The sequence below is a fragment of the Pseudopipra pipra genome, chromosome 10 (genome assembly GCF_036250125.1).
Source record: "Pseudopipra pipra isolate bDixPip1 chromosome 10, bDixPip1.hap1, whole genome shotgun sequence".
Lineage (NCBI taxonomy): Eukaryota > Metazoa > Chordata > Aves > Passeriformes > Pipridae > Pseudopipra > Pseudopipra pipra.
This window is the reverse complement of record NC_087558.1, coordinates 1,317,755-1,344,918: the sequence shown is the minus strand read 5'-3', so window position 1 is coordinate 1,344,918 and position 27,164 is coordinate 1,317,755. Positions and strand designations below refer to the sequence as shown.

The window sequence follows — 27,164 nt, the reverse complement described above, 5'->3', positions numbered from 1 at the left end:
GGGCTAATGGAAGGTGTTCCTGTCCATGGCAGGGGGTGGAACAAGATGGGCTTTAAGGTCTCTTCCAGAATTCTGGGATTTTATGATTCTAAAAGGTCCTCCAAGATGCACTTTGTGTGCATGTGCTTAAGGATGTCCCTGCTTCAGGAGATCCTGTCTGAGGCTTTCACACACCATTTAAAAGCCTTTGCTAAGTTGGAACATGACATCAACGCATTTGCTAATTTTTCTCTTTTTTTTTTCCCTTTTCCTTTTAGATTGGGGCCAAGGAAGTCTTGAAATACACCCGAGATTTATTCCTCATATTAAATTGATCCCTGCTCGCCAGGACTGCCTCCATCCTGTCCCCAGCTGAGTGGTTCATGCCCATGGTGCCCTCAGAGGGTGGCTGAGCACAGCCATGCATCAGCTCTTTGGGCTGGTTCTGGCACAGAAGGACCTTTCCCGGGCGGGGGATCTCTTCTCCTTGGAGGATGCTGAGATCGAAGGGAGCCTCTCCGAAGCTCTGGAGCAAATCAGGATAATTAGTTCAGCTGCAGTAAGTGAAACACTGACCAGGATACTTTGTCATGAGGTTAAATGTGTAAGTAAAATATTCAAAACAGGGACACACACAATTTAAGTTTCTATTAAAAAAAACCAACCAAACAAAACAAACCTGAAGAGCAAAATGTAAGATTTAAAAATGTGGTAACAAAATCCAGTTCCCCACAGCTGGGTTTCCTTTAAAGCTATTTCAAAAGCTATTTCAAGTTCATCTTTATAAGAATTTTTATTAATCAGTTATTTAAAGCATATTAAAGATTAACTTGAGGTTACATAATCCATACCTTCACAGCAATGAGAATTAAGACCTAAACCAGTGAGCTGCCCATGGGATGAACTAATTTCTGTGTTTTTAATCCCACTCAACATCCGTTGTAAAGGCGGAAGCGGGAAAAGGGATCCTCTTAAAAAACTCTGTGTCTTCGGGTGAAATTTGTGAGGTCCTTGAATCCCAGCTGACTGGGGGATGTCCTTTGAACTTGCCCCAGGACTACCAGAGCAATGACAACGACCAGGCCGTGGTGGAGATCTGCATCACCCGCATCACCACGGCCCTGCGCGAAACCGCCTCCATCGAGCGGCACGGCCGGGCCCTCGTGGCCCTCTGGGAGTCCTGCCTGGAGCACAACCTGAGGCCCTCGGGCGGGGAGGAGGATGCACCACACGCCAAGATTGCCTCTGACATCACGAGCTGCATCCTGCAGGTAGCACTGGAAGTTCCCTGCGTTACTCCCACCGAGCTGGAAGCGCCCTCGGTGCACGTCCAGTTTTTGCTTCTAGAATGTGCTTGTGCTTTTTTGGGTGCATGGGAGGGATTATGTTTAAAATCAAGGGCTTGACTCCAAATGTTAAAATACAGAGCGTGGTAACACATCCTCTGAGGGGCAGTGGTGCATCAGGGGGTTGTGATCCCTCTACTTTCCTCTGGGAATGGCTGGATTTGGTGGGGACCACACTTTGTGGTGGGCAGTGCCCTTCGGGAGGGGTTGGACTTGGTGGGGAGCACACTTTGTGGTGGGCAATGCCCTTCTGGAGGGGTTGGATTTGGTGGGGACCACGCTTTGTGGTGAGCAATGCCCTTCAGGAGGGGTTGGATTTGGTGGGGACCACGCTTTGTGGTGGGCAATGCCTTCCTGGAGGAATTGGTTGTCTCCCTTTTTGCCTCCTGCCCCTGGAGGTGAGACAGTAACCAGCAGCAGCACAGCTTAAACGTTCCAGATGAGAGACTGTGTGTTGTGAAATCCTAGTTTATCTTTGTGGCACTTCAGAAATCAGATTTCAGAAGAATATTGAAGTGTTAAGTGGCTGCTCTAAACTTTCACTCTGTGGCTGAACCAAGCCAGCTCATATCCAGAGTTTTGGGGACTGCACTTTGTTGCAGATTCCTCTTTTTGTGAGGTAATTGAAATGAAATGAGGTAGTTCATGGAATTATGGACAGCACTGGGTAGGAAGGGATTTTTAAGATCACTCAATCCCACCCCCTGCCATGGGCAGGGACACCTTCCACTAGCCCAGGTTGTTCCAAGCCCCATCCAACCTGGCCTTGGACACTTCCAGGGATGGGGCAGCCACAACTTAATTATAAAAGTACATTTGCTGCTCCCTGAAACAGAGCTGTTAATAGCAAGTTCCTTTCCCCCACCCCCCCAAAAAAAAGAAAGAAGGCATAAAATGAGGTTGGAGGGTTTTTTTTCTACAATATGTGAGCGATGGTTGAGGCTGTAACGAGGATAATGAATATCTGCCAGCTGGGCTGGCTCTCCCAGCAGGTCTCTGTTGATATGAACAGCAGGGAGGTCCCTGAGGTTTGCAAACATCACTAGATCATATTATTGAAATGTGGTCTTTATTATCACCTTCCCGTTTTCTGAGTGTGCCCTCATGCCCTGATACTCATCGTGGAACAAATGAAACCTTTCTGCTTCCATCTGAATTCCAGCCTTTTCTTAACTAAGTATTTTATCTTTATTGTAGAGGGGGAAAAAAAAGAATTGTTCTTTGGAATTCTCTTAGATCTTTTAAATCCCAGTACAAGGGCCAAACCTTATCTTCCCATTCTTTCGTGGGGAGTAGCAGAGTAGAACTTGGAGGCAGCATTTGGCTCCTGCTCAGTGGTGCCTCTCAGCCAAACATAACGAGGCATTATGTTGATTTAAACATGCTGCTGCACGAAGCTCTATTTATTTTAAGGGCTTTTCTCATTAAAGACACAGTTTTTGGTCCCATGGAAGTTGCCAAAATGATCTATCTTGACATGAAGAAGTTTCTGCAGCCCCTTCTCCCTCAGGGGTCTCTGAAAGGGACTGTCCAATTCTTGGCAGGCCTCTGCTGCAAGGAAAAATCCTCAGAGCCACTTAAACTCTATGGAATAAGGAATAACAGATTTGGTTTTCCTCAGTCTAAATTTAGTCTTTTAAGTGCTGCTCCAGAAGGAAAGTCCAGAAAGTCTGGGCTGCCTTGCTTTGCACTGTTCTGTTGCCTTCTGCAACATCTGGGTTCCAGCGGTTGCCTGGGATTTCAGATGCTAATTAAATATAATCATATTGCAGGATTATTTTCAAAACCAGGGACGTGCTCCAGTTTCAAAGGGCTGTTCAAAAGTGAGTGGAGAGGAGAGGAGGGCACTGCTTAAGGAGGCTCCAGAGAGGCTGCAGGTCCTTGGTTACACACAAACATCCTACTGGTTCTGAGGGCAGTTGGGGGGACCCCAAGGGGGAATATATGGCAAATATGTGTAGTTTGTACACAGGGTTTCATGTGTATAAATAGTAGCAGAAAACCTTTTCTGACCTGAATGTCAAAAGCCAAGTGTGTGTGCAGGTACCCTGAGATTCCTGAGGCTTGGTGCCCCTTTGGAAAGGGAAGTTTGTACTCCTGAAAAATGTCAGTTGTCCCTGGTGTTCAGAGAAATTGGGGTTGCCCAGAGAAGCTCTGGCTGCCCCATCCCTGGAAATGTCCCAGGCCAGGTTGGATGGGGCTTGGAGCAACCTGGGCTAGTGGAAGGTGTCCCTGCCCATGGAAGGAGGTGGGACAGGATGGGCTTTAAGGCCCTTTCCCACCCAAACTATCCTGGAATTCAATGAGTTTAAAAAAAATGGAAATCTTACCTATGACAGGATAATTAATGATCAAAACCAAAGCTACTGCACTGTGAGCAGGTGTCCCAGTGCACTTACTGGCAGTGACTGCTCCAAGGTGTTTCCTATGCTTTGGGATGAGAATTCCTTGCTCTGTGTGGAGGATGGATACAGCTCCTGGTGTCTTCTCAGAGAACACCAGTCACCAAATGTCTCATTAGAAGTGTACAGCAGTTAGCATTTAATTAGTGCACTTCATCTCAGGTTTGCTCCTCTTCTAGCAGAAGACAAAAAAAGGTGCATTATAAACATTTCCCAGTGCAATAATTTTAAATGTCTTCACTTGCTCTTTCTTACATCTTCCTTCAGTGGTGCTACCAGAACACAACCTTCCTTGACATGTGGTGGGTTTTTTTGCTCTTTTCCCCTTGTTTTAATTTTCTTCTTCCTCCTCTGCTCAGCACGAGACTTTATATGAATGTATTCTTTTTTTTTTCAGCTGCTTCTTTTTCACTGCTTTTTCCTGGTTCCACAGAATTACAACCGCCCCCCAGTCATGGCCTTGGCTGTTCCAGTGGCAGTGAAGTTTCTCCAGAGGGGGAACAAGGAGCTGTGCAGGAACATGTCCAGTTATCTCTCCTTGGCTGCGATTGCCAAAGTGGATCTGCTGGCTGAGCACACGGACACCATCGTCAGGAGCGTCCTCCAAGGTAGGAACGTGGGCATTTGGGGGTTGGGATGTGTCAGGTGTACGTGGGATCCTTAAAAATCTCGAATTCCTAAAATCTGGAGCCCTTCTGGCCGGGAAAGACCTCCAAGATCATCAAGTCCAACCATTAGCAAACACATTATACGTAAAAATATGAGGCACGTTTGTATAAAGCAGACATATGGAAATACCTATAAATGTGATAAAACAGGTTAGACACAAACTAATACCAGATTATCAAGGAATATGGGAATTTGCTGAACCCTGTTGACTGTGGAGGTTTCGTTATGGATCGGGTGACCCCCAGGGCAGGAAATCCAGCTGTACTTGTTAATGTTCCTGACTAATGGACTTCAAATTATCAGCCATGATACGAGGCACTAGTTCTGGAGCTCTTATCCTTTCTATTAGTGTCCCTGGCAAGCCTCCAAAATAGAAATGGGGATGAAATTAATCCCATTCTGTGGCAAAGTAGTCAGATGTAAGATAGAAAAGCTTTGTGGTGGTTCTTTAATTTTGCCTACATTGTTAGCTTTATATAGAATATTGTTGCTAATCTCCTTACATTTTATTTTTGTGGTTGAAAAAGCCAAAAATATTCATTCTTCTATAAAAGGAAATCCAATTTAATTGAAGTAATAAAGTTCCCAGTATTTGTTGTAGTACAGTGCTACTGCAATAGTAAATTCACTGTTTTGCTTCAAGTATGGGTAATAATTAGACAGTTACTGCTAATTACTGCTATTAAAAGAAGATTATTATGGAGATGTTAAGCACTCAAATTAAATGTGTGCATTCTTTATCAAGTTATTATTTCTTGTATTCTTTTAAGACTTGACATTAGTATTTATGTGCTGACATTGTGCACCGTCACTCAGTGGTAGTAATAAAAGAAATAGAGGGAATTTAGTCACAGGTTTGGGAAAAGGTTTCAGCACGGCTGAGTTGTGTACTTATGTTGTTCCACCAGCAGATGTTGCTGTGGATATCAGGTTTGGGAATTGCAGCCGGGAAGAGGGCACCGAACAGCGAAAGGATTTGTTTTGCGAAGGGGCTCGATCGCGCTGTGCATAATTCGTGTTTCAGGCATGAAAAGCTGCGTTTGCAGCAGGCTGAGAGCTGCCCTTGCAGACTGCTTGCTGAGGGGAGAGGGAAGCTGCTGAGGATGGATTTCCAGAGCAGTTTCTGGAGACAAAGGGCCTTGTTCTGGGGCTGCCCAGCGCGGCCGAGCCTCGTGGCACCAGGGCAGAGCAGCTCTGGCCCCTTGCCGGCGACTGCCGGAGCCAAATGGATTTTGTGATTACTTGGGGCAACTCTTTGGCTGCACAATCAGGTTCTTATCTCCTCAGCTAAAAAAGAGCACTTTGGAAGGAGTGTTTCACTGCTCTGTTCCAGTGAACTCAGCTCCCAAACACGTGCCGGCGACGCCGTGCCCGCTGTGCCCGCACCTCCCACGGGCACCAGGGACCACACGGAGCTGTTCCTGCTCCCAGGGGACAGCAGAAACACCGTCCTGTGATCTGAGAGTCCCGTGGCTGCTCCCCCTTCCAAAGGCACCACAGGGATGCTGCATCCAGCAGAGCCTTGTGAGAGGGCAGGGCTGGGCTCAGCACCCGCCCCAGCCCCACAGGTCCTACCCTGCTCCTCCACTTCTCCATCAGCAGTGCAAGGGCAGGGCCTCGGTGGCTTTTCCATGTTTGGAGCCCCAAATCCCCCCAAAATACTATTTACTTAGTGTTTTCCAAACAGCCAAACTGCTGGCCAAGGAAGAACATGGTTGAGTGAAGAACGAAGGGGAGAAGTGTGAGTTGTGGTGCTGGGCTGTGGGAAAGCTTTGCTGGTCCACAGAGGTGATAAAGGGAGAGCAAAGCAGTTGGAAAGAGGAAAGTTTTCCAGCTGAGTCAGTGGGAATGGAAGGACTGGCTTTGCACTTGGTCCTCTGCCAAACCAGAGCAGAGACAGGAGAAGGCTCCTTCCCAGACAGAGCTTTTCAGGTATGAGATACAGCAGGAAAAGCAGCCAGGAAGGATTTCTGGTGATCTTCCTGAGGAGTTTCCTTTTTCTGCTGCATTTCATGGACATTTGTTTTCATTTAATGGAGGGAACTGTATGGGAAGGGGATTTGAGAGTGATTTTGCCCTTGCACAATATTGGGACCTGAAGTGTTTTTGTAACTCTGAGGATCTGTTTTCTGGCTGCCAGCAGATGAACACAGGTAATATTTCCTTGTTCTGTTGTTAAGGTTATTCACAGATATTATTTAGGGAGGGATTTCTGTCCAGTTTACTACTAAGCATTTATAACTTAGACCCAGTTTTATTGCAGGGTAATAGGAGAAATTCCAGCAATCAGAGCAATTACTTTTCCCTTAAACAGTGCTGCCAGAAATTTGGAGCAGGTAATATAACACTGGGTATGAAGCACAACCCCCTTCAATTGCACAGTAAAGGGGAATTTACCTTGTCATGGCTTTTCCTTACTATTTTTGTGTCCTGGAACAAGGATCTGGAGTCGTGTTCAGGAAGGAGTGTAGCAGCAACACGCCAAGAGATTTTTCCCAGTGTGTTCTCAGGACATCTGTAGAGAATGAGAAAGGCAGAGAAACGTGGGAATAGAGAAGAAGGATGGGCTGCTTCCAGGGGAAATGAGAATTGCTCTGAACAAGACATCCCTCATGATAACTTGTTCAGAGGCTTCAGCAGCGCGTGATGCTCTCGTTGTAAATGGTTACGGATCCAGTGAGTAGCTATTCATCATCCCCTGCTTGGGCTCTGCTTTCCATGTGGAAATCAGCCCTGGAGTCTGGGCTCTGCACCTGCTGCCTGTGCTCTGTATCCAGCCCTGGGTTTTTATTGGGTTTGGGATGAGCTTGTGAGAGTGAGAGGAGCAAATCCCTGGCACTGAGCAGCAGTTCCTTGTACAAACCTCCTGTCAGCAGCAAATACCTTTGGGTGACTTTAGAACTGAGTCTGTCCTCAGAGGGCAGCATTATGGGGGGGACTGATGGATTTTTATTTGAGGATATCCCAAACCAATCTTTCCTTCAGCCTCCAAGCACTGTCCTAGCACAGACTCAGCTCAATGCACATGAGGATCCCTCTGTTTTTATTAGAGGTCACTATTTTTATTCTTTTTCTAGAACTATATGGTTCAAAACATGGGAAGATTCCCACATGGGACTTGATTTCAGAGTTTTGGTTCATGAGAAGCATGGAGAGTTTTAGTTTAGTAAAGTATCTTTATTTACAGAACAACTTTACAAAAATAATTTCAATAAAATTATCACAAAGTCCATTTACAATATAATACAGCTGCATGTTCTCCCAATGTAACATCAGATTATGATGGGGAATATTACTTTGATATCAATCCATGGCATAAATAATGATTTAAACAAGGAGCTAGTTTTGTTATAGTCTACAAATGACTAACAACGATTAATAAACAACACATTTCTTGACTTAGGTGGTTCCTCTGTACAATTCACATTAATGCTATAGAGCCCGAGGGCTGGAGGAGCCTGGAAGATCATGGAATCAGGAATGGTTTGGGTTGGAAGGGACTTTAAAGATGATTCAGTTCCACCCCCTGCCATGGGCAGGGACACCTTCCAGTATCCCAGGTTGCTCCAAGCCCCGTCCAGCCTGGCCTTGGACACTTCCAGGGATGGGGAATCCACATCCTCTGTTCTGCAGAGAAGGGTCAGGTTTCCCTCAGCAGGGATGTCGGGAGCACCCTCTGACTCCTGAGTGTCCAAAGTGCCCCTCTCTCTGATCCGTCAGAAAACACTGTTCTGGACAGACAGAGCTGCCAGGCCTCAGGGACAGCTTTTCCAATGTCATGCCTTGATGTGTGGGATCTTTTCAGTGTTTTCCCAAAACAGCAGGCAGAGATCCGACCCCATCTCCACAGCGCCTCGTTTTGTAAACTTGCAATGCTGATCTTCCTTGGGAATTTGGGACGTGGGCTCCTACAGCTCTGTTCAGTTGGAGTGCTGGTGTTCAGCTCTTTGGGAAATACATTCTCTGTGCAGAAACAGCCGTGCCAGGGTTTAGGACACGTACTGGGCTCCTCCGTAGGGCAGAACCTCCGTGACCCCCCACCCCACCACGTTGCCCCTGGTGCCACACGTGCCCTCCCCGCTCTGTGCCGTGATCTCTGGGGCACTGAGCACTCTGTCCCACAGGTTGAAGCCAGTTAGTTTTCCAGAGAAGGCTAAAGCTTCATCAAACCCCCCTCCGATGCAGCAGCCGTTCTTCTCCTGCCCGATCTGCAGGATCCCTCCGTCGGGGACGGTGTGAGCACTGGCAATGTCCAGGGCACTGGCTGCCAGCTCCCCCTGCACCCACAGGGCTGCAGATCCATTCTCGGAGCTCCACGTGCCACACAGATGGACCCACTTCCCAGGAATAACTGCATTTTGGGCAGCCACCTTGTGCTGGCCACCCCCGACCACGAGCACTGCGGAGTCCCGGCGGAGGTAAAGCTGGATTTCATAGGGATTGAACTTGGTTCCATAGGAGAAGACAATGGTTTTGTCCAAAGCCTCGGTCACCCTGATCCAGATACAGGCAGTGAAGGAGCGAAGGGTCATTCCAGCAGTTGGGTGGACGCTCCCAAATATCTTTTTGGAACGCATGGGGAACAGAATTGCGGTTTCACACCCTGGGGAAGATTAAAAACATCGTCAGGGAAATAGAAACTGGTCTGCTTGTGTGTGCATAGGTGGGACCTTTGATATATCATGGAATCATTAAGGTTGGAAACGACCTCTAAGATCACCAAGCTGTGGCTGCCCCATCCCTGGAAGCGTCCAGGATGAAGCTTGGAGCAACCTGGGCTAGTGGGAGGTGTCCCTGCCCATGGCAGGGGCTGGCACTGGATGGGCTTTAAGGTCCCTTCCAACCCAAACTGTTCCATGATGGGGCTTCCCAAGGATCTGTATGGAGCAGTGCCCCCTGGGAGAGCAGCTCTTTTGCTGCCTCACCTAAAGAAATCAGCCTTGAACTGGGCAGTTGTGGCACTAACCCTCCCTTAGGTCTTGGTTAAGCCTCTGAGTTCTTTTTAAGTATTAAATAGTGAAAATAACCTTGTGGTGAGGGGCTGAGGTGAGTGAGCCATCAAACAGCAGGTTTGGATACTGTGGCATTCCTGGAGGCTGTGGCTGGAGGAGGGAATTGCTGGGCTGTGTCCTGAGGTTGTCTCATGGATAACTGGGCAGCAGGGGAGGACAAGAGCTACCAAAAAGTAGCACAGGGAGTGTCGGCAGGAACATGCTGAGGTGGGCTTATTTATTTAATACAATGACTCCCTGTCCTGACCCTGCCTTTAGGATTTTTGGTCAGTAACATTCCTGGGCACTGGGTAAATGTGGGAAATGTATAAGATGACTCGTGTTTTTAAAACAGTTCATCTCTCATGTCTCATTAACCAGGGTGTTGATAATAGAAATTAGATTAGTTAAAAGCACTGACAGGACTCTGTGAAACTTGGAAAAGTAGCTGATGATGACTAAAGCCAAGACACTTTTGGTATTTTATGTGCTGTTCCCTAGTTGTGTGTAACTTAATGTTCAAGGTGACATGGGGGAAGAATCAGCCCCTTCTCCAATTAAGCTGCTTCATTTCCTGTCTAAAGGAGCTGGAGGATCTGAAATGCCTAAAACGTGTGTGGAAGTTTGTGCTCCAGGGAATGAAGGACTCTTTGTGCCCTCCAGGATTGCTCTGCTCTGGTATTTCATGGGCTGCTTCCCTCCAGCTTCCAGCAGATTTTACATCTCTCCACTGGCCCTTTTGAGGAGGGGCAGGGTGAGCGAGCAACTGCTGGGGATGCTCCTTAAAATGCTACTTAGGAGCACTATTGTGAAAAAGCTTTTAATTAGCGGGCTTTCAGGCTTTATTATCAAAGCCTAAACAAAATTAAAACCAGCCTCAGCGAAGAACAAAAAGTGTGATTAGAAAATCCCTCAAGAATACGGCTGGCAGGAATTCAAGATGTGAGAAATTAAAGTCAGTTGCTAAAAATTCCCCAGAAAAAAATAAACCCGGAGAGAGGCTCTGGAAGTACTTAAAATGTAGCCTTTAAATTGAAAACTATGAAGGTTTTATATAAAATCATGTAGGAACCAGTGGAAATAAAGTGAATTTCCACTGATGAGGTAGAGATGCTCGGTGCAGATCAGGTTTGTTGCTCCCACCTAGTGCAGAGTAGCTGAGTGAGGCTGGCTGGGCTACAGGAGAAGATAAGGAATGAGATCATGCTCTGGAAGGCAAGAGGTTTGAGTTTGGGGAAAAGAGGAATATGCTGTAAGATGTACCCCCAGCACACAGAGATTACTGAGGTGTCGTGATAAAGGAGTGAAAGCAATTTACTCTTAATGCTGGATGGGTGTCTGGCGTGAAGGGACAGATTCAGGTGAGCTCATAAAGCACTTTGATGGGAATTATGTTGTGTCTGTGGAAGTTTAGCAGTTACAAGCTGTTCCTTCTTGCTCCCCTGTGTAAGATCTCACTCAGGAGATGCTGCTGCAGGTCTCTGGTAAGGCTGGTGTACCTCCACCCCCACCTCCCCACACACCCACTCCCACAGGACTCTCTGAGTGTAGATTTCTATGGGGCTTTTAAGCTGTAATAACTTAGATTTGTGGCAAACACAGCCATTAATCAGCTTTTAGAGGCCAGGCAGTGACAGCTCACTGATATCCAGTGTAGCTGTATCATGCAGGTAGCAGTTGTGCACCCACACTTCAAACAGATGAGGGGCTGCTCTGCCACAGCCAAGTTGCTTTTTTGGGTGTCTCATTGCACTGCACAGAAAACTGAGGTGGAATTTGAGGTTTGAGCTCATCTTTCTGTGGTCACCTCGCTTGCTGAGCAGTGCAAAGGCTTTGGAAGGGCAAAAACACCCCCAAACCACCACCCCGGTGTTCCTAACGGATCCATCCGGAGGAAGGACTCTGCCCTGACAGTTGGGTGCAGGGGATGTGCCCTCCCTGCTGTGCAGGTGTGCCTGGCTGGTTGACACCAGTCCTCTGCTCTGGGGCAGCTGGAGTGGGTGAGGAGGTGTTAATTCAGGGAGAGGAAGGAGTGGGAACATGCAGGGAGAGGAGAGCTCAGTAATGCACGTGCATAGGTGTTACCAGCTGGGCAGGTGAGAGGTGTGAGAACGTAATTTGGATGTTTAAAATATGTTTGCTGAGCTGTTTTGATCTGGGAGAGCCTGGAGGTGGGATCCTGGCTGGCTTTGCCCTGTGTAAGGACTTGGATTAAGCCCTGCTTTGATCCCACCTTTGAGAAGCTCAGCACCTCTTTTCCCAGAAGTTAATGGGTTTCCCCCCCTTTCTGTACAGACTGTTTAAAGCTGCCCTGCTGTTCCTAAGGTTTCTTTGGAGTCCTGTGGAGAGGGAGGTGCTCAGGAGGGTGTTTGTAGGGTCCCTGTTTGGACAGACCCCCGAGGAGCTCTGGTAAAGCTCCCGTGGACTCACCTGCTGGCAGCAGGTGCTGAGCTGCCCATTGCTGCGACACCTTCAGCTCAGCCCGGGTCTGCTGCAGCTCCTTCCACAGTGAGTTCAGGAGGAGATTGTCCCCTCTGGTGGCATCCAATTTATCCTGCTGCAGAGCTGTCTCCTGCTCCTCAGCCCTGCCCAGCCAGGCGCTCTCCAGCCAGCCCAGCTTCATGGACAGGTTGTGGCTCAGCTGCAGAACGTGCTCCAGAACCTTTCCCTGCTCAGACTCCCGAAGCCTCTTGGCCTCTTCAGCTTGGTCCCTGGTCCTCAGGAGCACCTGCTCTACCTGGGACACGATGTGGGAGGTGACTTTGTCGAGGGTGGCGGCGAAGGAGCCGGCGAGGTTGGTGGTGAGCTGGGTCAGCTCTGCCCTCAGGGTCTGCAGGTCCACCCTGGGGAGCTCGTCCACCGCCTGCAGCATCATGTTCTCCTTCATCTGCGAGTTCTCCAGCATGATGAACAGCTTGTCCCACTCGGTGTGCTCCCGCTGGCAGTCGCACGAAGCAGCTGGAAGGGAAGATACAGATGTTGCTGTTCCTTTGTACTTAGTTTTAAACAGAAGGAGGTTGACAAAATCTGGCTCTGGGCAAGGCTTATGTGCTCCAGACTGTCCCAGAATCATGGAATTACAGCTTGGGTTGGGTTGGAAGGGACCTTAAAGACCATCTAGGTGAGTGCACTTCCCTCTATACAGAAACAGAAAAGTAAAATAGTGTGTTTTAAAGCAATTCTAAAACTGTCATTGACAGTCTTGTGCAGGAAAGCTGAAAAATTAAGAATATAAAGCAAATTCCAAGGTACCTCATCCCAGTGCTTTAGCACTGTTATCCATAATAACCCACTGGTATAAGCACAAGCTTCTCCCTCTGAAAAAAAAAATGCTTGCAACAATAACTATTGCAAGAGCTGGGCAACAAAGAATGCGATTCTGCATTTCCACAAATTTGGCTTAAATTCACTTACTTTCCTCGGTGCCAGGGGCTGGAGCCTCAATCTCGTTGTCCAGGTTCACGTACATGAGGTCGTAGTCGTTGTCTTCCTCCAGGGCAGAGCCAGAAGCCCTGAGGACACAGAAGAGCGTGAGCAGAGAGAGTATTTCTTGGGGCAGCATTCTCCCAGCCGCTTCCCGGAGATCCCTGGGCTGTCTGGAGCTGCGCTCGGGTTTAGCAAGGCCGGGGCTGGGAGGGAGCCCCTAATAAATGCTGCGAGCGCCTCAGCCCGAATGAATGAGCAGCCCCCGTGCCAGTGGCGTAACCGGAGCGCTCGGGGCTGTTGGTTTTGGCCGGGAGGGAAGGGGGCGTGCAGTTTGCTCAGTCCCAGCCTTCCAGGGTCCACTGGGGGATGTACTGACTCGTGGAGGGGAAAAGCGGGGGGAAAAGCTGCTCCTGGAGCCGCCGCTTCCCCCGAGAGCGGGTTTCTGGGACGTGCAGCAATGCAGGGGTGGAAGCACTTGGAGTTCGCTGCCTGGATTGGCTGTGCCGGGCTGTGTTATTTGGGGGGAAAGAAAGCGCTCCCTGCGAGCTCGGTTTGTGCTCGGTATGTGCCAGGGCTGGGGAGGGGACTGCGAGGAAAATAAACATACCTGGAGCTGCTTTGGATACACGTGGCTGGTTTGACTAAATAGTGCAGCTTTTTTGGATGGTTGTGTGATGTTATATAATAAGTTCTATTATATACTTACAGTTTATTGCTTTAAGCAGTAAAAGAGAACTCTTGAGGACAGCTTGTTGGAGTTTTGCTTTTCCAGCCCTAATTACCCCTAACCCCCCCATAACTGTGTGGATAATCTGTTAGTGCTGGATCTGGTTTTGGGAGTGTGTAAATCAGCAGCTGCACGGTCAGAGCTGCGTCTGTTACCTTTGAAAAAGCAAAACAAGGCGCTGTTGGATGAGACATTAATGAAGTGGAAGGATTATTGGTGCTAATCTGGTTCGAATTCCATAATCTCATCAGTTCAGTGGGCCATTAATCATTTCAGAGATGCATTGCTCAGGTGAGATGAGGGATAATATGGTACAAATTATGTATTGCCTATGAAATATCCAGAGAATAGCAAAAAACCACAAACATGTAATTATATCTAACTTGCAATGTGTGTTCCCTTTCCATTTGTGTCTCTGCTTTTGCTCATGCAAACCTGGGCTACCTGTGCCTTGGATATTGGGGAGAAATCCTTCTCTGTGAGGGGGGTGAGGCCCTGGCACAGGTTGCCCAGAGAAGCTGTGGCTGCCCCATCCCTGGAAGTGTCCAAGGCCAGGTTGGATGGAGCTTGGAGCAACCTGGGCTAGTGGAAGGTGTCCCTGCCCATGGCAGGGGGAGGGAACTGGATGGCTTTTAACCCACTCAAACTCTTCTCTGATTCTATGGTATGGGGGTTCCTGCCACTGTGGGCCCTCCAGCTGCTCTCCTGAGAGTGTAAATAATAAATAGCAACATCAAAGCAATCTTTTAGAAACCTGGGAAGTCTAGTAAAGGAGAGGTGATTGTTATTTTTGGGAGGAATTTCTCCCTGGAAAGGGTGGTCAGGCACTGGCAGGGGCTGCCCAGGGAGGTTTGGAGTGCCCAGCCCTGGAGGTGTCCCAGGAAGGCCTGGCCGTGGCACTCAGTGCTCTGGGCTGGGGACAGGGGGGATCCATGGGCTGGGAGGGCTTTTCCAGCCTCAGTGATCCTGGGATTTTCAAGTAGGTATGTGCCTCACTTGGGTTACTCTTGGTGCACAGGCTTTGTCTTTGGACACCCACTTTGGAGTGAGGCTCAAACACAGCTGTGGGACTTTGAGAGCTCCTCTGTCCATGTGACACTGCCATGTGCTCCCAGGCTCGTGGCTTTTCCCAGGCTCTCTGTGCTGCTGGGATGGGCAGAGCAGGGCTGGAGCACAAGGCAACCTTTGCCATTTCTGGGTGCAAGGAGGGCAGCCAGGAAGGGGTCTGTGGCCTGGGCTGGGCTGGCACCACCAGGACACACCCACATCGCTGTGGTTCCTCCTCCTGCCTCTCAACCATCAGCTGTCCCCAACTGGAGGTTGGTTTGTGCCTGAGTTGCATAATTCCCAGTGTGTGGTCTGTTGGAAAGTCTGAGAAAATCTAATCTGGAAAGTATTGGGGGTAAGGGAGGTGGGGATGGAAGAGGGAAGGAAGGTAGTTAAGGAGCCGAGTAGGATGTTTTTCCATTCTCAGACAACAAATATGTTTTCAGGCACTTGGTTTAGTCTGAGACAGATGAAGCAAGATTGGCGAAAAGTGAATTATTTATAACACACAATATCACCTCTGGCTGCCTGTGATCTGAGAACCAAAAGGTGGGTGAGCTGTGTGTGTAAATCCCTCGGAGACAAAAAAAGGTGTGACAAACAAACAGCAAGAGGTACTCAGAGCTAACTCAAACATGAAAATACCAAAGCCAATTGGGTTGTGCCTAATGACCTTTCAGGAGCTCTGTGGAGAACAGACACGAGCTGTGGTATCTGGGGGATTGTTTACATGTGTGTATACACAGGTTATCCAGTTAAAAGCAATTCCCTGTCAGTGAGGTCACTTCAATATTGCTGCAAAGGGATGAGTTTGCTCCTGAATTGCCTTTGCTTTTCATTTATCTTGGTTAGTGAATATAAACCCAGCAGTGTTGGCTTCAGGAAACTGCCCAAATCTGTGTTTGCACAAAGTGGTTTTTGTTCAGAGAGGCTCTGTGGCTGAAATCCATCACCTTGTGTCACATCCAATTGCATCACTGCCCTGATACAGCCCACACTTCAAAGGCTTGTTTTCCCAGATTAAATAATTAGTCTTACTTTCCAGATCCCTTCCTATCTGTGACATCCCAGCTTAGGCAGTAGCATGGCTCAGGTTTTAGTGTCTTTGCTGGCTTAAAACTGTTATTTTTGTTGCTCTCTGTTGAATTCCTTCCCACCACACTTCCATAGCTGAGATGACTTTTGCCTGTCCAGGAATAGGGGAATTTCTTCTTTTGCCATTGTTACAGCTGCTGAAATTCTACTGGAGCTTAAGGGCTCTGCTCCATATGGGCAGAAAACTTCCAGTGGAAACTAAACAAGGGCAAGTGCAAGGAAAAGACTTATTTCTGCAAGCACGACGTTGTCCAGCGGGAAAATAATTCTTAGTGTATTCGGTGCAAAGTGTTTCAGTTTTGAACTATGGTGTGAGTCTAGAAAAGTTCAAGTAAATACATCCTCTCACCTTTTTGTCATAGAATCACAGTTGAGTTGGGAGGGACCCACAAGGACCATCCAGTCCAGACACCCCAACAACCCCACCCTGTCCCTGAGAGCGTTGTCCAAACCCTCCTGGAGCTCTGGCAGCCTTGGGGCTGTGCCCACTGCCCTGGGGAGCCTGGGCAGTGCCAACCACCCTCTGGGGGAAGAACCTTTCCCCGAGATCCCAGTTCTCCCAGTGGGTGAGTTGGTGGCCACAGTGCCTTGGTGGTGACACTTTTTAGGTGGATCCACTTGTAACATCTGGAAGAGACTTGCCCAGAGAACGTGGGTAGAAAATGGACAGAATGGAGCATTTTGCTCATCTTTTTAGGGTCATTCATCAACAAATCCCTTTCATTTGCCAGTGGCCTTTGTGATTGTGCATAGAACAGAACAAGCCCCAAATCTGCCGTGTCCGGGGTGAGAGGTGGGCTCTGACCTTGCCTTTGGTTGCTCAGAGGGCTCAGAGTGGCCTTCAGGGAGGAGCCAGGGATTCTCCAGGCGGGAGAGGATGCAGAAGTGTGGCTGGCTGGAGACACTCCCCCGGAGGTGAAGGACCCCTGAGGGATCATTACGAGCTGTTTGACTCACAGTTGTCTGAACCTGCAATGAATTACGTTCGTTTCTTGGCCCGGGGGGGACGTTCCAAGACCCAGCCGTGTCCTGGGGTGCGTTTGCTGTCTCTGGCAGGAGCCCGGCGTGCTCCAGCCTGAACCCAAATATCCTTTTTCTGCCATCCATGAAGAGATCTGCTTATCTTCCCAAATTACACGGCTCAGGTTTAAATGGGAGAAAAAGCAGCAGGCCAGAGAGCAGTTCCTCTTGGAAACCAATCCAAAGAGACCGTGAGCACTTCCAAGGCTTTGCAGAAAGGAGCCACACTAGGTTGCAACAGGCAGATGTTTTCCATATGTTGCTCAAGTGAAACTTAAATCCACGGAGGCAGGCGTGTACAGCACTGGGGGGTTATGGATTTTGGTATGAGCCTGGCCTTCAAATTGAATTATGCACAGACATCTTCAGGAACCGTGTGAGAGAGGGTTCAGCTCTGCCTGCAGTCGACTCTCCCTGGCTCCCTTCTTCTCCTGGAAATGGCATCCTTAACTATTTCTGTGCAAGTGCATATTTAGTTCTCTTAATAACCAACTATTCTTTCCATGTGCTGCCTATTTCATGTGAAAGCCTGAATCTCAACAAAGGAAAATTAGAGCTTTTATCTCTTTTCTTTCTCTCTTCTTTTTTTTCTCTTCTTTTTTTTCTCTTCTTTTTTTTCTCTTCTTTTTTTTCTCTTCTTTTTTTTCTCTTCTTTTTTTTCTCTTCTTTTTTTTCTCTTCTTTTTTTCTCTTCTTTTTTTCTCTTCTTTTTTTCTCTTCTTTTTTTCTCTTCTTTTTTTCTCTTCTTTTTTTCTCTTCTTTTTTTCTCTTCTTTTTTTTCTCTTCTTTTTTTCTCTTCTTTTTTTTCTCTTCTTTTTTTCTCTTCTTTTTTTCTCTTCTTTTTTTCTCTTCTTTTTTTCTCTTCTTTTTTTCTCTTCTTTTTTTCTCTTCTTTTTTCTCTTCTTTTTTCTCTTCTTTTTTCTCTTTTTTTTCTCTTCTTTTTTTTCTCTTCTTTTTTTTTCTCTTCTTTTTTTTTCTCTTCTTTTTTTTTCTCTTCTTTTTTTTCTCTTCTTTTTTTCTCTTCTTTTTTCTCTTCTTTTTTTCTCTTCTTTTTTTCTCTTCTTTTTTTCTCTTCTTTTTTTCTCTTCATTAACTGAAATCACACTTAGTTTGGTCTAGGGCTCAACAGAGCATCATCCAAATCTGAGAGCTCATTAAGCAGCATCCTCATGATACTGCTCTTGAGAAATAAAATGATAATTAATAGGATTTTTTTTTTTTTTACACTTCTTTGTTACACCTGATTCATTCTATTTAGGTTATTTATTGGGCTTCTTGGGTAGGTACATAATTTTCTACGGTGCTTTTTATGCCTCCCTGGTTTTGTACAGATGATCCTTCCAGGCCAGGTTGGAGCCTGGAGCAACCTGGGATAGTGGAAGGTGTCCCTGCCCACGGCAGGGGGAGGAACTGGTGTTATTCTCAAAAACTGGTGTCTGTGGGTGTGTGCAGGTTTTGTGGGGCTCTCTGCAGGTGTAGGGCACTGCCCACCAGCAGCCCCTGCCCTGTCCTTGCTGTGTCCCCAGGGAACTCGATGCTGCTCCGTGTCCTGCCCGCGCTCTACGAGCAGCAGCCGCGGCCGATCGCGCTCCGGCTGCGGGACCTGCTGGCACTGACGGCCCAGCTGGACCAGGCAGAGCAGCTCCACCTCCTCAGGCTCCTCCAGGCCGTGGCCAGGAACAGAGAACTCGGGGTAAGCGCCTTGGGGGTGGCTCACTGCCCCCCTTCTGCGGGGCTGTTGTGTTCAGATGGCTCGGCGAGGTCTGTGCCAGCAGTGAGCCGTCCTTACAACATGCAGGCAGTGACTTCCCATGCTACTTCCAGGGAATTCTGTGATTCCATTCCAAATTCTCCATCTAGTCATAAGGAGAACATAACAGCGACGCTGCTGGACCAAAAGGTTTGGGTTAAACCATTTGTTTTCAATGATTTTGGCTCTTCCTCTGCCATGGGAGTGTGAATTCCCATAACTGTGTTTCTGTCAGAGGACATGAGCTGTATTGAAATACATGTCAAGGAAGATTAAAATGAGTTAGGGACTGATGAGAACTGATAATCCTCAACAAGGAAAACCAGAAGAATGGGTTGTTTTATGCCCCACTTCTGTGTCAAAATGTCTTTCACACAGATGCAGGTCCCATTGGATCTGAGGTGCATTAGTGTGCATGTGTGTTTACACAAGAATTAATTACTCAGTGCAGAGTTGTAAACACTCCATCCTGTTTGTAAGATGATTTTAAGCCTCAGCCTCCTCAAAACTGGGTTCTTACAAGAAATGACAGCTCACCCATGGCATGTGTTTTAGGCAGTGAGGATCTTGCCCTTTGCTTTCCCCTCTGTTCCAGCTCTTGACCTTGTCACGTCCTTTAGTTTCCTATGGAAACAAAAATTTCTACAAGTCCTTTAATTTACTGTATCATTGGGGAAGGCTGAGTCTTCTGTTGTTTTAATCAATAAAATATAGTCTGGCCTGGAGGGAGGGAAATGTAAGGGTGGGGTTTTGATTTTTTTTTTTTGAACAATTGGCCATTTCCTTACTTATTTATGCATAACTGCCATATTTCAAGGCTAAAACTTACCCTTATTCCATATGTTGAGCTGAACTTGGGTTGACCCCTGTGCAAAGGTCAGCAAGGGTGGAAAACTATTTTATTGAATCAAAGTCTAGTGGTTTATTTTTATCACTCCAGTTACATCTCTCTTGGTTATTTGTGTTCCCAATTAAAACTATATATATTCAGTTTGTTTCTTCTGATTTTTTAATAGGTGCTGACAGAGTGTTTACCCTTTTTATTTGGGCATTTGAGGGACCCCAACCACAGTGACTTGATTCTAAACATCCTCATAGAAATATCCAGCTACGAACCAACAGCCTTGGCCCCTTTTCTGCCGACGCTGAAGGAGGTTGGGGAGCGTTTTCCAGGTCTGATTGGGCAAACAGCAAAGATCTTTGGAGCTGTTGGGCACATTGATGAGGTGAGTTTGGAAACAAAGGTTGGTTTGGGGGTTGTTCTTTTCTGAATGATACATCTAAATATGTCTTTCTTCACAAGTAGCCAGACTGCCCTACCAGGGCACAGAATCATGGAATGGTTTGGGTTGGAGAGACCTTAAAGCCCATCCAGTTCCACCCCCTGCCATGGGCAGGGACACCTTCCACCAGCCCAGGTTGCTCCAACCTGGCCTTGGACACTTCCAGGGATCCAGGGGCAGCCACAGCTTCTCTGGGTAACCTGTGCCAGGGCCTCCCCACCCTCACAGCCAAGAATTCCTTCCCAATATCCCATCTAACCCTACTCTCTGTCAGTCTGAAGCCATTCCCTGTGTCCTGTCCCTCCAGGCCTTGGTGAGAAGGTGTTTAGTCACAGACAACACTGTGGGCTCATCAGTGGTGGAGAATCCCCAGGGAAACCTTTGTCCCCAGAGAAAACAGTTTCTTTTGGCCCCTTATCAAAGCCATTCCCTTAAGTCCTGAGGCTGGGAGTTGGTGGCTGGCTCTGTGCCTGTGCCACAGCTCGACTGGCACACAGGGATGTCACACAACTCTTCCCTCGTTGCCATAAGGCCCATCCTTCCCTTTGGATCTCACTTTGGGTGTGTATTGGCCAGGCCCTGGGGGTCTGATCACTGTGGGTGCAGCACAGGGAGACACTTCCCTTGCTGTTTCTACTGATCTTGAGCCTTATGTTCATTTAAAATTAAATTTATCTCATAAGAATCAAAACCAGATTTGGTTTGGCTTTGTAAATCTCATTTCTGTTGTGGGGGGGGGGAAAGCCAAAATCCTGTGGAAGACTGGGAGCCAAATACAGCTTGTTGTTGTCTCCTTGTTTACTTCCATCCCCCCAGCAAGTCTGACTTTTACAAGAGCTGCAGGTGACCATGTTCAATTCTGCATTTAATATTTAGGAGTCAGCATCTCCTAGAAGCTTTACAGTTTATAAGCAGCTAAGCCTGAGCTGAGCACAGCTGGGATCAGAACTGAGGGATTTAATTCTGTGTTTTAGTGTGTTGAACCAGCTCTTCCCATCTGAGTGTCTCTGAGGCTCCATTTCTGCCGTGTTTGTTACTTCAAAGGGGCTGAGTTTATTTATTTTGCCTTTTGTTGTTGTTATTGTTTTATACCAATACCAAGAAGAAGCAGGGAACCCACTGGCCAGGTTGTATTTCATATATTATTGGAAATTGTAGCCTGAGGTAAAGTTTACAAAGACTTGATTTGAAGAATCTTTTCTCCTTATATTTTTAATCTGTTGGTTTATGTGGGTACACGTAGTACTACAGATGAGTAATTCATCTGTAGTAAGTGTTGAGTAGCTGGCTTTGTGTCCTGGGTCTTATTTTTGTAGGGAGCTGCTGACTCAGCAGCAGGCTGCAATTCCAGTGCCACATGTCCAGGGGAATGGCACCTTGTCCTGTGTGTGCAGGGACACCCAGGGGGCCTTGCACTTGAGACTTGAGAACATGGAGAAAAGCAGCAGGCGAAGGGTGGCAGAAGGGAACATTCCAACAGGGGACAAATGGCTCCCCTCGTGTTTTGCTTCCTGAAAAGATAGAAGTCATGGATATCTCTGAATTATGGAACATCATAAAATCCTAGAGTGGTTTGAGTTGGAAAGGACTTTAAAGCTCTTCCCACTCCATCCCTCGATGGTGTTGGAGATCTCTTCCAGCCTGGGAGATCTGATGATTCTGTGGTCTCACCTCTCCTCAGGAATCAGCCTTGGAGGCATTTCTTGCTCCTTTAAGAGGAGATGATTCTTTTTCAATGCCAGGTTGGACAGGGCTTGGAGCAACCTGGTCTAAGGAAGGTGTCCCTGCCCGTGGCAGGGGGTGGAATGGGATGATCTTTAAGGTCCCTTCCAGCCCAAACCTTCCTGTGACTCTGTGACTGAAAGGAAAACCAGTGCCATGGATCTCTGGCGCTGCAGGGCAGGCAGCCAGCCTGCCAGCAGAGAAGCACAGCCACATCTGGCATCATAAAAGCTGGGCAGATCTTAGAGGCTCCCGTGGAGCAATGAGAATGAATTAAAAGGACACTCTGATCTCCAGTGTCACTGCAAAGCTCAGTCACTGCTGCACTTTCTTTGTCCCGCTCAGGGGAAGCAGCAGAGCAGCCCCTGCACACACAAGTGCTGCTGCTGCCCTCGTGTCTCAGCCCCCCGTGCCAGTGCCTTCCTGAAACCCTCCGTGCTCGCTCCTGCCCCTCTCCCCTTCCCTGTCCCGGGGCTGTGCCACAGGAATGCTGCTCCTTCTGAGGCGTGACTCGGCATCTCCCTCCCGGCCAAGCCAAACAAGCGGGGAAGGGAACAGCGATGGCAGTGCTGGAATTTTAGTTGCTGATGTTTCACTTCACTGGAAGGTCTGCTTGGGGAAGAGAGGTGGCAAGGATCGAGGCTTGGCCCTCTGTGGTATGGATTGTGGGTGTGAGCAGCAAATCCTTTCTGCTGGCTCCCAAAAACAGCCTCTTGTGCTGCCCCCGAGCCGCTCTGTCCACCTCGGCAGTGCCGAGGGACCCCTGGAGAGATGAGAGCTCTGGCCGAAGAGAGATCCCTTTATTCTAAAGGTTGCCCCTTGTTTACACCCCCCACTTCTGCTGATGTCAGTGACAGTCTCAGGGGTGAAGCTGAAATCAGAACTTGTCCCTTAACCATGAATTTGTGCAAAGCAAAACACCATCTTGGGGCAGGGGGCAATTGGACATTTTAATGTATTTTTTCTCCCATTAACTGTGTGTTTTGAACCGAGAGTTTTAACCGACTTCTGAAAGCCTTGTGATCTCTTTTTGTAGTCTCCTGAGCCTGATTTTAAGCTAAAGCATAACACTTTGCCACACCTCATCGCTTGTATTTTAGATCTTCACCTTCTGGCAGATGTAATGCCATAAAATGCAAGGGCTGCTTATGAAAAAAACACATGAGTACATCAAATAAGCCCTGTTAAAATCACAACGGGCTCTGTACATCCAAATAGGCTTTTTGAAGAATTTTGGATAAGAATTGGGGCAGGGATAATGACTGCTTTCATGTTGAGCTATTTTGCTGTAATTTTGTTTTGTATAACTGTTACATATTATGTTACTCAGAGTTTATTGTTCTTTTACCTCACTCCAGGCGAGTAGCAGCATTTCAGCGAGGCTGGAGACACTCCAGCTGGATCAAAGTGACAGGAAAATGGTCAAAAACTGCTCCTCCAGTTTGTCTGCTGCACAGTTTGTTTAGGAAACAAAAAATGTGTTTTAAATGTTAATTGAGCCTGTGTTTATCTCTTGGGGGGAGGGTTGTCTTTCAAATAAAAGTCAGCCTCTTTCAAGCCACCGAGGAAAAAGCTCCTTCAGTCACATCAGCCCAGCCCAAGGTGTAGCTGGACCTTCCCCCCACCCCCTGGCTGAAGGGAAGCAGTTTGTCCGATGCTCTTTTCCCATTTATCCCGGGTTTCCCTGAGCAAAGCCATACCTGGCTACCCAGTGGAGGATCTGATGTGAGTTCCTGAGTTAATTGCTGGGGTTTTCACTGGTTTTTAGATATTTTTAGGGCTGTGGAACTTAATGTACTTAAAACAACTATAACAAAACAGGGGAGCCCTGATCTGGAGGTGCTCAAGGTCAAGCTGGATGTTCCCTATCCCTGGAGCTGTTGGGTGGCACTTGGAGCAACCTGGTCTGTGGGAGGTGTCCCTGCCCATGGCAGGGGGTGGAACAAGATGAGCTTTAAGGTCCTTCCAACCCAAACCATTCTGTGATTTTCACCTTCAAGCTTCTGGTTTAGGATGGGAATTTGGACACGTGCACACAGAAACAGCTGGCACTGGAGCTGTGTGTCCTGGCCAGGCAGAGATGATAAAGTGTCTCTGCTAGAAAATATTTACGTGTTTAATGTTTTGATCTGAAACAAGCCCCCTTTAATCCTGATTTGCGGGGGATGTGATCTCTGCTGATAAACTGGGGAAAGCACATTGCCCTGAAGAATTGGGTGGGAACATTTTGGCTGCAGTGGGCACATCAGACTCTGGGGCATTGGCAGTGACTGACAGCCCGTGCCAGGCAGTGTGTGAAGACATCTTAGACTGAAATCTCTATTTAAACTTCTCTTTGTTGTGCTGTCAGTCACGGCTCTAATTTGAGTGTTGCTCCTGAACTAAATGCTGTGGAAGGAGAGAACCCCTGTGATTTATGAGGTCCTTTAACCTCTCACCATTAGGGAGAGGAGATGCTGACAGGACCCCAGCTCCTGCCCCTCACTGCTCTGCCCCCCTGTGCTGGAGGAGCCCTGTTCTCTGTGGGCAGCACTGGTGACAACAGACCCTGGGGTGACACTGCTAAATGTCAGCAGCACCCAACAGGCCCAGAAAGGAGTCCAGAAAATCATAAAATCCCAGACTGGTTTGGGTTGGAAGGGGCCTTACAGCTCATCCACGCTTGACGCTTCCAGGGATGGGGCAGCCACAGCTTCACCTCCCTACACTCTTTTTCTGTGCCTTTCTCTTTTCAAGACCAGGTTGGATGGGGTTTGGAGGAACCTGGTCCAGTGGAAGGTGTCCCTGCCCATGGCAGGGGGTGGCACTGGGTGGGCTGTGAGGTCCCTCCCAACCCAAACCATTCTGTGATTCGATGGAGTAGCTGAGACAGGCTCAGCACAGATGAAAGGGGAGCTCAGTGCTGCTGGTGTCCTGAGCCCTGAGCCAGGCTGACCTACCAACTAGAAGAATGTAGGGCCCTTCAAAGGGCCTTTAGGGACTCTGGCTCGAGGTCTGAGGAGGAGACAAGATGTACTGAGTTAGGCTGGGTTAGGTAATACCAAGAGGAACAAAAGTCACGTAGCAGCACACACAAATAAACTGTGTTTGAGGCACAGTTGGTTATCGTGGGGCAGCCACTCTTCCCCAGGGACAGTGACTCAGGCAGCACCACACAAACCTCCCTGCACAAGCAAACACTGAATTAATGTGTTTAAAACTCTTCTTATCTCCCCGTGTTGCCCAGGAGAGAGCCAGGACCTGCCTGCTGTACTTGGTGAACCAGCTGGCCAACATGGAGCACTCATTTCACCATATTCTGCTGCTGGAGATTAAGAGCCTCACCGACACCTTCTCGAGCATCCTGGGCCCCCAGAGCAGGGACATTTATCGCATGAGCAACAGCTTCACTGCCATAGCCAAGCTCCTCGTCCGGCAGCTCGAGGCTGACAGCACACCAGGAGCCAGGTAGTGTTTGTGTGACAAAGCCCCTCCAGGGCCGTGTGGAGCAGCATAAATTCATATTAAGTCTATTCGAATTGCCATGAAAAAAGCCACGTCTCAGATAAGCACAGTCAAAAATCAACCAGGGAAGTCAGCCCACACAATTATCGTTGAGCTTTTCTAGAAAATACCCACTGAGGGTGATGAGAACAATGACTGGCTTAACTCCCTGGTAAAGGTTTGCCTAAGAACAGGCTGGAAAAAATTTCTCAGGCATCTACAAAGAGATGTTCTGCTCATTCAGCTGCTTCTGAGTGTGTATCCTAAGGTTGGAGGGTTGGGAGCGTTGCGGCGTTCCTCAGGGTGAGAATGTGTTATTTAAATACACGGTGGTAGTCACTTCTAATTAGTGAGGGACTCATAATTAGAGTTGTGTATGCTGACACAGGTCACGAGGGCACAAAGGAATAGTGATTCTGTGGAAAAATGTAACCCAGATGTCAGAAAAGCCATAACCATGAAGGACAGCCTCGGAGCCAGGCTGGGAGCGCTGGAGCCAAAACACTGAGGTCATTGGAGAAACAAGTAATTGGTGTCCTGGAGAGAGTTAAAAATGAAAGAGGAACCAGGAGAGAGTCCCTCCCTTTACTGCAGGGCTGTGAGAAATGTCCAAACTTCACCTGGTGGGAAAGCCCTCCATGGAAACGAGCCCTCGGCACTCGCTTATGAAAAATATCCTTGGAGATAATGCCAAAGCCAAGTGGAGATAACAGAGTGAGCATGAAACAACACACTTGTTCCAAACTAGCCAAGTTTACTGGAAAAAAGAGGCAGCCAGATGTCACTTGGTGAAGGGACCAGAGGGATGTCATGTATTCTGGGAACTGCAGAGGAGCAGGACAGGGATTGAGGCCCAGTAATAATTTATACAACCCATCATGGTCCCTCAATTTATGGCTGAAAAATTACTTTATTTGTTAAAATATTCCCATACTCCTACTCCTTATTATCTTCTGTGCTTAACATTTATCTGTAGAGCTGATAAAAAAAAAAAAAACCAAAAAAAACCACTTAAAAGCAAGAGAAGGTTTTCATTACAACCTTGCTGTGTTTCCCTGTTTCTCTCTAAAATCCCCTTTGTTAAGGACTTGCTTTGCCAAGGAGAAGAAGCTCCATCGCCTTCATGAGTGTGGTTACAGATGATTTTTTTATTCTCCATCTGCTCCCTGATTTTATTTACTTATTTATTGATTTTAAATTTTATTCCCTCCTCAGCCCTCTTGCTCCTCGTGTTGTCTCAACGTGTCTGGGAGAGATCACAGCAACCCCCCGATTTTTCACAGTTACAGTTTTTAGCTCTTTGGTTTTACGTTTCAGGCCTGTGTGGAGCAAAGGATCAGCTCAGTCAGACAAGGCTAAAATGAGAGTTCTCTGCTGATTTAAGCTGAGTTTACTCTGATTTGTGCCTGGTGAGTGGGACTGGTCCAGATGTTGGCATGGAAATGCCCTCCCAGCTCTGGAGCTGCTGCAGCCACTGAACTCAGAGGTTTATAAGGAGCAGCAACCCAGAGTATTTGTGCTGTGAAGGGGAAATAGGGTTTTAAAATGTGTGGCTGGATTATAACCATTCCTCCCAAAACTCGGGTGTTTACATAAGAGGAAGCCGATTCCTTTGGAGCCACGGTTGGCTCGGGGTTGTTTGACCCAGGGAATTTTACATGCAGGGAGTGCAGAACATAATTAAAACCAGGCCATGCTCTGGTGCCCCTTACTGTCACAAAATTGCAAGTTATTCAGCCTCAGAGGTGCTTTTTAAGAACATATAGAGTTTTAATGGACTTATCCAGCCTAGGAGTGTAGTGTAGTCAATTAAAAAAAGGCAAGGAAGGAAATTTGGAGACACTTCCAAGCCCTGGATGTGGGTAAGAACTGAGCACACCTGGCTCCACCAATGCTGCCCATCTCAGTACCGTGGCTGCATGGAATTACCTTTTAAACTGAAAGAGGAGAGATTTAGATTAGATACAAGGAAGAAGTTCTTTACTCAGAGGGTGGAGGGGCCCTGGCACAGGTTGCCCAGAGAAGCTATGGCTGTTCCTGGATCCCTGGAAGTGTCCAAGGCCAGGTTGGACGGGGCTTGGAGCAACCTGGGCTAGTGGGAGGTGTCCCTGCCCATTACAGGGGGTGGGACTGGGTGGGCTTTAATGTCTTTCCAACCCAAACCAATCTGATCATTCCATGATCTTTTCTCCACCACTTGCCTTCTTCATACCTCTGTCCTGTCT

The 27,164-nt window shown here is 47.7% G+C and overlaps 2 protein-coding genes across 7 annotated transcripts in view; one reads left to right on the top strand and one right to left on the bottom strand.

Moving 5' to 3' along the window:
* Positions 1 to 27,164, top strand: part of VEPH1 (ventricular zone expressed PH domain containing 1) — a 64,747-nt gene that overhangs the window by 6,001 nt on the left and 31,582 nt on the right. For all 6 annotated transcript variants that reach the window (XM_064665710.1, XM_064665708.1, XM_064665712.1 and 3 more), the window contains 6 exons: positions 258 to 538; positions 1,035 to 1,250; positions 4,161 to 4,335; positions 18,228 to 18,394; positions 19,468 to 19,677; positions 24,683 to 24,903. In XM_064665710.1, coding sequence (XP_064521780.1) covers positions 401 to 538; positions 1,035 to 1,250; positions 4,161 to 4,335; positions 18,228 to 18,394; positions 19,468 to 19,677; positions 24,683 to 24,903 — 1,127 coding nt within the window. In that variant the 5' untranslated portion in view covers positions 258 to 400. The remainder of the gene's footprint in view (positions 1 to 257; positions 539 to 1,034; positions 1,251 to 4,160; positions 4,336 to 18,227; positions 18,395 to 19,467; positions 19,678 to 24,682; positions 24,904 to 27,164) is intronic.
* PTX3 (pentraxin 3) lies at positions 7,502 to 13,372 on the bottom strand. Its single transcript, XM_064665725.1, has 3 exons — positions 12,802 to 13,372; positions 11,818 to 12,345; positions 7,502 to 8,999 (listed from the first exon to the last, which is right to left on the bottom strand). Exons 1-3 carry the CDS (start codon positions 12,947 to 12,949, stop codon positions 8,386 to 8,388), a joined length of 1,290 nt encoding a protein of 429 aa, XP_064521795.1. The 5' UTR covers positions 12,950 to 13,372; the 3' UTR covers positions 7,502 to 8,385.

Bases quoted from the DNA above. Each gene is read 5' to 3' on its own strand.
- PTX3 (XM_064665725.1), bottom strand. From the start codon at position 12,949: ATGCTGCCCCAAGAAATACTCTCTCTGCTCACGCTCTTCTGTGTCCTC. The intron at 12,346-12,801 runs GTAAGTGAATTT...CTTCCCTTCCAG, and splicing joins AGCCCCTGGCACCGAGGAAA to CTGCTTCGTGCGACTGCCAG. The intron at 9,000-11,817 runs GTGAGTCCACGG...AATCTTCCCCAG, and splicing joins TCAGCACCTGCTGCCAGCAG to GGTGTGAAACCGCAATTCTG.